Source organism: Desmodus rotundus, chromosome 9, assembly GCF_022682495.2.
Source record: "Desmodus rotundus isolate HL8 chromosome 9, HLdesRot8A.1, whole genome shotgun sequence".
Lineage (NCBI taxonomy): Eukaryota > Metazoa > Chordata > Mammalia > Chiroptera > Phyllostomidae > Desmodus > Desmodus rotundus.
This window is the reverse complement of record NC_071395.1, coordinates 58,438,380-58,447,589: the sequence shown is the minus strand read 5'-3', so window position 1 is coordinate 58,447,589 and position 9,210 is coordinate 58,438,380. Positions and strand designations below refer to the sequence as shown.

At 53.8% G+C, this 9,210-nt stretch overlaps 1 protein-coding gene across 1 annotated transcript; it reads right to left on the bottom strand.

Moving 5' to 3' along the window:
* Positions 1–438: 438 nt before the first annotated feature.
* IBA57 (iron-sulfur cluster assembly factor IBA57) lies at positions 439–8,650 on the bottom strand. The gene is given in 4 exon segments (XM_053910981.2): positions 439–1,469; positions 1,768–2,111; positions 8,257–8,333; positions 8,336–8,650. Coding segments are annotated over 4 exon segments (1,068 nt in total). The 5' UTR covers positions 8,591–8,650; the 3' UTR covers positions 439–1,077.
* Positions 8,651–9,210: the final 560 nt, after the last annotated feature.

Here is a 9,210-nt window from a genome sequence, read left to right as displayed (position 1 = left end):
GCAGGATCCTTCGGATCTGTGGGCACTAAGCTGCCTCCTTCCCCACTTGGCCCTCCTCCCAGGGCAGGCCTGGCTGTCTCCTCACCCAGGGCCTCAGACCATAACTCAGAGCCCACAGAGCTCCATCCTCTGACCTTCTTGTCAGCCCAGCCAACCAAAATATTTTATCTGGTGTGCTTGGCTGTTCAAAGGAGACCTTCTCACCACAACTACTTGGTCCAAAACCAAGTCCCAGTGCCTTCCACCAAAATGAAACCAGAAATCCACACGAGCCTCTCATGGGTCAAGCTTTAATTTTCACTCTGGAGCATCAGTCAGTCACCCGTACCTATGTTCACACTGCAGTGGGAGGATGGACTTCAGTGGCTTAAACGGGAAAACAAGGATCCTCTTACCACAATGGCATGGCCACATCAGAAATCAGCAGCAATCCACCGAGCGGAAGCTCCTGTTTGCACGCAGGCTCTGGAAGGACGAGGGCCTGCCCAAGCCACTTAGTGGAGAGGTACACTTGGAGAACTTTTTGCAGGGCTTGTGGACAGCATGTGCCACCATCCGCAGACACCACCACGGCACCTGCCACACGATTCCTGCCCTGAGACAAGCCCTAAGCCCGCATGGGAGACAATTCCCAGAGCCATTTGCCCCTTGCCATCCTGAGGCTGCAATGCCTCAGTGCCAGGCCCACCCCGGGGCAGACTGAGCAGTGTGGATGACAGGGGAAGGCCCGCAAGGCAAGTCCTCACTCCTGTCCTTGGCTGACAGACAAGTGGTCTCCAGACAGACATGGTTTGGAACCTTGTCTGGGACCTGCTGGAAGATGGGGCTTGGCTCAGCAAAGGCAGCTGCAGGGCTCACTCCTGCCGCCCCCAGCTCAGAGTCACCAGCAGAGGCCAAGGCCTCTGTGGGGAGTGTGGTGGGCTGGAAAGTCCTGGCACAAAAGCACAGCTGTCACACCTGCAGCCCAGGAGCCCCACTTATGCTCAGAGACCTTCCCAGGGGGTGAGCTCTTCCTGGGCCCACTTGCAGGGGTGCAAAGGGACAGAGGCACTCTGTGGGAGCACAGGGACATCTGGGCTACTTAGTGGCTGTGGGCCACCAGGCCGGCACAGAGGCGGTCAGGGCCACCTGGCCACCCCCTGCAGTTCTGATGTGGAGAGGGCCCTTGACCTTGTCCAAGTGCAGCAGGGCCAGCCCCACATCCCCTTGGCCTGCCCTGTACTTGCCGGCGACCTGTCCAGACTCAGTGAGCACCATGGTACCTGGGGCGATATCGCCCGAGGAGAGAGGGCCCACAAGCTGCACTGGGAAGAGGCGTTTGCGGACGACGCCCATGTGGTGTGTGCGGGCTGTCAGCTCCTGGCCAATGTAGCAGCCTTTGGTGAAGCTGATGCCATTCATGAAGGCCAGGTTGGACTCCAAAGGCAGGGCCACTCCTGGGGGCAGGTCATGGACCCCCTCTGGAACACCTGTAGGGGTGGAAAGGGAGAGACTCGATAAGGGCTGAGGTGCCCTCTGGAGCCAGGGATCAGCCGAGAAAGACCAGGCACCCCCCACCCCACTTCTGTAGCACCTCATCCTCTGCCTGTAACCCCCCTTCCCTATGCCCTGGTGGGCGGCTGTCTGGCCCTCAATCCTAGTTGCTGGAGAAGAGGATTCCTCGCCTAACCACAGCCACACTCTCCACTGGCTCCTCCACTTCCCACTTCACCCCTGCCATCCCTAACTGGTCCCCGCTGGGAACCCCCCAATCCTGCACTCCCATACCTTGCTGATACCGGTGCTGGTGATAATCCCAGATGTCCCCCAGACGGGCCCTGGGCAGCAGGGCAGGGCCTTCATCCTGGGCAAGGAGCCGCCAGCCCATGCAGGCAGTGCGGGGATCACGGGTGAGGATGGTGGCACCCTGGGGCTCGGGCAGCAGCACAGCCCCACTGGCCTCCACCTCGGGGGTACAGGGCAGCACTGCCCAAACACGCAACTCAGGGTGTGGCTCCACCGCAACCTTCCGCCGAATCTTGTGCAGCACCAGGTGCTCCTGGAGCTTGCCCAGCACTGAACTGTCACACTCCAAGAGGAAAGCAGGTACTTGGTCAGCCTGCTCCTGGAGCCTATAGGAAGGGATAGTAGCATGTGGTGGAGCGGGGGTCTGCTGGACGTCACAGTGAGGGCTGGGCATGCAGAGCCAGGTCACAGCTCCCCCAATTCTCCCATTCTACTGCACACTGTGGGGCACACTGGGGTCCCCACAGCCTCCACAGTACCCCTCCGCGCCCTTCCCACCCAGGCCATGAGCCTAGAGACCCCAGTGGTGTCTGGTGCTCAAGGTAAGGCAGAAAGGTGCCGAAAAACCCACCCGGAGGACAGGAGCTGCCTCCTCCAGCCTCAAAAGCCTCGAGAAGCCAGGGTCCTAAGGCTGAGATCACACGCAAATTTCTGGAGTGGGGCGTGCTCTGGAGTAGTGAGGCCATGCCCACTTACCCACCTGCCCAAGTCAAGCCCCAGAACTGCCCCAACCCCCACTCCAGGCAGCCCACATGCATACAATTGTCCCCCACAGTCTGGTGTGCTGACCAGGTGCAGTGATGTAGTGCAGGCTCCTTCAGATAGATAAGCAGAGAGGTGAGGCTAGTGCTGCGTTAGACCCGGGTAGGGGTGGGGGGTTACATAGAGATGCCCAATACAGCTGGGGTCTGGGTTACATATGTGTATTGAACAAGGTCCCACAGTGGTGACAGCTGATACAGGGAAGTGAATAAGACCTGCTGGGAGCAGGGACAAAAAAGAAAGGCCATCAGCTGGTATTCACACCCTCCCCCAAAGCTCATCAACTGGTGTGACAGGTCTCAGTGGACTCGCCCCACACACATGCCATGTTGTGTCCACACACTCGCCCATAACCAGTGGCCGTGGGCCCACTAAGGATGGAATAGCAGTGTGGGGAGGGTGGGGAAGGGCAGCTGCTACAGCAAGTCAGACTGGCCCCTCACCTTCTAAATATCCTCACGGAATGTCAAGAACAAGAGCAGCCAGAAGAAACAGAGGAGTTCAGAGGGGCTGATGCAAATAAGCACAGGAAAAGTTCAGTGTCATTCCTCACAATGCAAACACAAATCAAAAGCAGCAGGGACACCACTGGAAGGTTACAGACCACTGACACCAGCTGCGTGGAGTTGAAGGGCGCCATGGGCAGTGACCACTTGCACATTCCTGAAATGCCACAACCAGAGATGGAGGAAGAACAGTCAAGGGGCTGAGGGGCTGAGGAGCTAAGGGGATAGCAAGGGAAAGGGGGCCTACAGAGGACAGAAGGAAGCCTGGGCTGCTGTTGGAACTCTGTCTTGAGGTCACATGGGTACACATTTGTGGTCAAATTGCAGAGACCTGCACTCGTACGTGCTCGAGCACATGAAACCTGAGGAAACTGATCTCTCCATGGGTGGCCCATCTCCCTGGACACAGCAGGCAAGATGTTGCCATTTGGGGAACTGGGTTCAGGGCATGGGACCTCCCTGTACATTTTTTTTGCACCTTCTGTGAATCTATAATTATGTCAAAAAGTTTTTTTAAAAGGAGCTGCCTCTGGAGAGGGTAGATCCATGTGGGCAAGAAGGGAGGCAGCAGTCAGTCACTTTCCATGATAAGCCTTTTTTTAACCTTGTGCAGGTATATTTTTATTTTTTAAATCTTGCATAGCAGTAGAGACAGCATGACTGGAAATGGGAGTAGAGGGCCATCTGAACCCCAACAGCAGCCCAGGCAAAACAGCCCCCAGAGGCTGCCACACACACAGACAGGAGGGCGTCACACCAAAGGCAGAGCAGCAGGGCCGGAACAGGAGCACCTCCTCAAAAGCCAGCACATAAGGAAGACCTCCACCAGGAGGCAGGCCATAGAATGGGAGAAAAGATTTTAAAAGTCTCCTCTGACAAAGGACTGTCATCCAAAACACACAAAGGCCAGTTAAAATCGAACAATAAGAAACAAACAACCTGTCCTGACTGGTGTGGCTCAGCTGGTTGCACATCATCCCACAAACCTAAAGGTCACCAATTCGATTCCCAGTCAGAGTACATACCTGGGTTGCAGGCCAGGTCCCCAGTTGGGGGTGTGCAAAAAGCAACTGATCGATGTTTCTCTCCCTCTCTTTCTCTCTCCCTTCCCTTCCCTAACAATAAGTAATAGAATCTTTAAAAGGGAGGGAGGGAGGGAGGAAGGAAGAAAGGAAACAACCTGATTAAATAATGGGCCAAGCCCTGGTTGGTGTAGCTCAGTGGACTGAGTGCCTGCCAGCAAACCAAAAGGTCACTGGAGTCAGGGCACATGCCTGGATTGCGGGCCAGGTCCCCAGTATGGGGCGTGTGAGAGGCAACCACACATTGATGTTTCTCTCCCTCTCCCCCTTCCCCTCTCTCTAAAAATAAACAAATAAAATCTTTTAAAAAAAAGTTTTAAAGGGCCAAAGACCTTAACAGACACCTCAGCAAAGAAGATGTACACGGAACACAAATGAGCCATGAAAAGATGCTCCACATCACATGTCCTCTGGGAAATGCAAATCAAAAGTAACAAGCTACCACTACACACATGAGAATGGCCTACACCAGGAACACCGACATCATCAAATATGGGTGAGGATGCAGGGGCAACAGGAGCTGGTGGGAATGCAGAATGGTGCAGCCACTTTGGAAGACAGTTAGCGGTTTCTTACAAAACTAAACATACTCTTACAAGCAGCTGCACTCCTTGATATTAACTCAAAGGAGGTGAAAACCTATGTCCATAAAAAAACCTGCACATGCATGTTTACAGCAGCTTTATTCATAATTGCCAAAACCTCAGTAGGTGAATGGATAAATAACTGTGCTACAACCATATGACAAAATATTACCCAGCACTAAAAGAAGTCAGCTATCAAGCCATGAAAAGACATGGAGGAACTGAAATGTGCACTGACAAGTGGAAGGAACCAACTGGAGGTGGCCACCAACTGCACAATCCAATCATCTGACATTCTGGAAAAGGCAAAAACTAAGGAGGCAGTAAAAAGATCAGTGGCTGCCAGGGGTTGCGGGGAGGGGAGGGATGAACTGGCAGAGCACAGACAATTTTCAGGGCAGTGAAGCTACTCTGTAGGATACTGCAATGGTGGCTAGTGTCATCCGTTTGTCCAAACCACCAAGAGTGAACCCAGTGTAAACTATGGACTCTGGATGATGATGTGTCCATGGAGGTTCATCGGTTGTAACTAATGCACCACTCTGGTGGGGGGTGCTGATAGTAGGGATTTCCCATTACGATGTATGTTATGGGAAATCTCTGTACCTTCCCCTCAATTTTGAGGAAACTGCTCTAAAAGTGTGAAAGTGAATAAAGAAAAGCCTCGTTAAAATCGGGTTGGGAAGCCCTGAAGGTGGAGCTCTCACACACTTTGCTTACTACCCTTGCAAACTCCAGCAGGAAGAAACTTACTTCTAGAAGGAAAAAAGATTTTTCTCTCTGCCCAGCAACAACCCTGCAAATGAGAAGCTACCTGCCACCAACCCTGAACTCCCACTCTCCTCCAATGAATCTCTGCTCAAAACAAGCCCTCCTGCCCTGGCTGGTGTAGCTCAGTGGACTGAGTGCCAGCCAGTGAGCCAAGAAGTCATAGGTTCAATTTCCAGTCAGGGCACGTGCCTGGGTTACAAGCCAGGTCCCCAGTTGGGGGCATGCAGAAGGCAACTGACTAATGTTTCTCACCCTCTATTTCTCCCTCACTTTACCTTTCTCTACAAAATAAAATAAAATCTTTAACATTCCCAGTTGCAATTCCTCTGACATTCCCTGATAAGTTCATTTGCTGGTAAAATAACTAGCTATTTGTTTGTAAGGCTGACATAAGTCTACTTTACAAGGAAAAAGCTGCACCCAAGAGAAGGTGCTGCATCCAGGACACAAGAACAGAGTACTCTGAGAAATGACTCAAGGATGGGGAATCAGAAGCATGAGGGCTGAAATGAAAAATTCCACAGAGAGGATGCAGAGAAAACAGCAGGCAGGGAGCTAATGCAGAGAAAGCAGGAAGGCACGCTGGCCTTCAGGGTGGCGATCAGACCCAGTGCTGCCCTCTTCCCAGAGAGGAAACCCCAGAGAAATCAGACACAGGTAAACCGCAGACAGCAACGATGTGGGGAAGGAACCCGTGAATTAACTCCATGAACTAACCAGAAAGGTTAGGCCACAAAAGAAGTGTCAGGCAGGTCAGGACAGTAGACTCTGCCCCCAATGCCTCACACCACAAAAGAGAACTGGGAGATGAATGTGGACATCGCCCAGCAACCACCCAGGCCTGGGAGCAGCCATCCAAGGGGTAGGGAGGGCGCAGGTTGTGTTCTCACCCCTTCCCTCTCCTCACTGCTGAGGAGAAGCAAGGCCACTATCTCTGCAGTGTCTCTGATGGAACCCCTCCCCACACAGAACTTTTGTGTTGGAATCTCAGAAAGGAAACTAGGGTCGGGGGCAACATCACAGTGGCCCCCAATTTCCTTAACACACTGAACAGCAAGTGGCACGATACCCCATTCTCAGGAATTAGCTGAGAGAAAAACCAATTTTTCTCCAGGTCAAACCAGGGCACAAGCAATGTCTGGAAAGAGATGCCAAGTGCATGCACTAGTACAGGACCTACCGGCACAGCAGCTAGGCAATGACTTTCCAGAGGGCAAGTACGAAGAGAGAAAAACTAAGAAACTACTTTACACTGTAGGGCGACTTATAAGAATAAAAACTCGTAACAAGAACACAAAGGCAAAAAGATGTAAAGGCAGACTGCAGACATGGCAAGGAAATTCGGCTATCAAAACACCACCATTACAACACCAGTAAATTAAAAGCAGCAATGACCAAAAGAGATGCTACTAAAAATTACTGACAGAGGGCTCAAGATAATCAAAGAATGCAGGCTCTAAGATAAAGAAATGAAAGAAACTAAAGGAATGTAATAAGATATGTGTGACAAAGATCATGGCATCTCTTTGGGTTTTTTGGCTTTTTTTTTTAAACTTAATTTTTATTGTTATTTTTTCCATTACTATTTAGTCCCCTTTATACCCACCTGCTCCTGACCTTAGCATCTCTGAAACATAGCAGAGATTGCAAATGTTTTCTGTAGAGGGCCAGATAGTAGACAATTTGGGCCTGGGCCACGGGTATCTAGTCACCGATCTGCCCTAGGACGGGAGGACACAGCAGCCCCAGGCAGTACCCAAACAAGGCCGCGAGGCGGCGTCCATTAAAATAGGAAAACAGGCGGTGACTGCCTGAAGGCCATACCTTAGCGTTTCACTGCCACAGCACCCACCAAGCTTCCGGCAACACCACAGGAAAGAAGACCCAAAATATCATAAGATGAAGCGCCTCTACGAGCTTTCATTGCTCCAAAACAAAAAGGAACGGGGCTTCTTAACAGAAATACCAAAGAGAGGCAGATCATGGCTTCACAGTTCTCAGTGAAACTTTCCACCTGAAGTTTTATTCCAACCAAGCTATCAGATAATACCACTTGGAGAGGTGGAGTTGAGTCCAAGTCACCTGAGGCATTCCCCTCTCAACAAGCCACTAAAGAGCGAGCTCCTCTTCCTCTTTGAGAGTCCAGGGAGAAAGATGTGGACGCCTCCACACGGGAGGAGGCGTGGGAGATCCCAGGGCGAGGACAGACCCCGCGTGACTTCCGACACACGGCCCAGAATTGCACTAGAGACGGGCCCCGTGACCATCATGTAAGTCATGATAATGTCAACACAGACTGGTGTACAACGCCAAACACGGATATCACTGGACACAGAGAGATTTGGCAGGGAAGTGCGGGGAAAACCGCAGAAATCAGGAAGTCGTAGCCCAAGCTGGTCACGCAGAAGCCGCTCCCTGCAGTCGTTGCTCCCTTCTCCGTGCAGTGAAGACAGGCCGACCAGGGCAAGAATGAACGGGAACCAAGGCCAGGTGCAGCGGCGCGCACCAGCTGCCCCCCATCCCGTCCCCACCACCACCGACGCGCTTCGCTGGAGGGTACCTGACTGCCCCTCCGGCCCGCCTACGGAAGCCGTGCCCAAGTGCTCCACCCCATCCTAGGGTGCCCTCCCCCGGAAGGCCCTACCCCTGGGTACCTCCTCCTTCCAGGACCCCACTCCTCCCTTGGTGCCCCGCTCCCGCTGATTCCCCACCTTCCCCATAGGTGCCCCCTCCCCTGGGTCGCCTTCTCTGACAGTCCGCTCTCACCCGTAGAGAATGACGTCATACAGCGTTCGTCCCTGGACACTGAGGAAGTGGGCGTAGCCCGCACGCGCCGGGAACAGGCCGCACGGGCCTCAGGACCCGGAAGCGGCAGGTCATTGGTTAGCAGCCCGAGAAGGAAGGGGGCCGAGTCCGGCCCGCGCACGCGTACTAGGGCGCGCTCGCCCAACGGGAAGCAGGCCCAGGCCGCGCCGCTAGCGGGGTCGCTTCCGTGACCGCCCGAGCTGTAGGCCAGGAGGTGCTTTGAGAGCGCGCGCAGCCGCCAGGCAGGGCTGCTACACCCCAGCGCCGCGCCCCGGAACAGCGCCGCAGCTGCCATCTTGGGCACAAGTGAGGCGACGGGAAAGAGCGGCCTGGGGCGGGGGGAAGGATGGGTGAGTGCCGCGGACGCGCGCCGTAGCGGCCCCTGGTGGCGGGAGTAACCTGCGCGAGGGCGTGGAAGGGGCGGTGCCTCTGGTTTGGTCTGCCCCTCGCCCGGCCAATTCTCAGGGCTGGTTCCTGTGCCAGGTTTTGGGCGCACCTGCCCTGGCCTACCAGTGGGTATTCACAGCAGAGTTTCTGCTTGCTTACTGTGGTCTTAGTGCTTGTCAAGTGCACAGATCAGGGGCTTTATGCGTACCCCACTGTCGTGCAGCCATCCCCACCATCCAGCACTTTATCAACTTCCCAAATCCTACCCATCAATCTGGAACCCCATCCTCTCCTCAGCCCCTGGCACACACACCCCCACTCCACTTTGTGTCTGTGAACCTGACTCCTCTGGGGACTCATGTGAGAGGAATAACGCGGTGTTATCCTTTTGTGATTGCTGATTCCCTGCCAACGATGCCCTCTAGGCTCATCCACGGTATGTCGTGTCGGTATTTCCTTCCTTTTTTAGGCTGAATAACATCCCCTTACATTTTGTTTATTTGCTCACTCGTTGATGGACACTTGGGT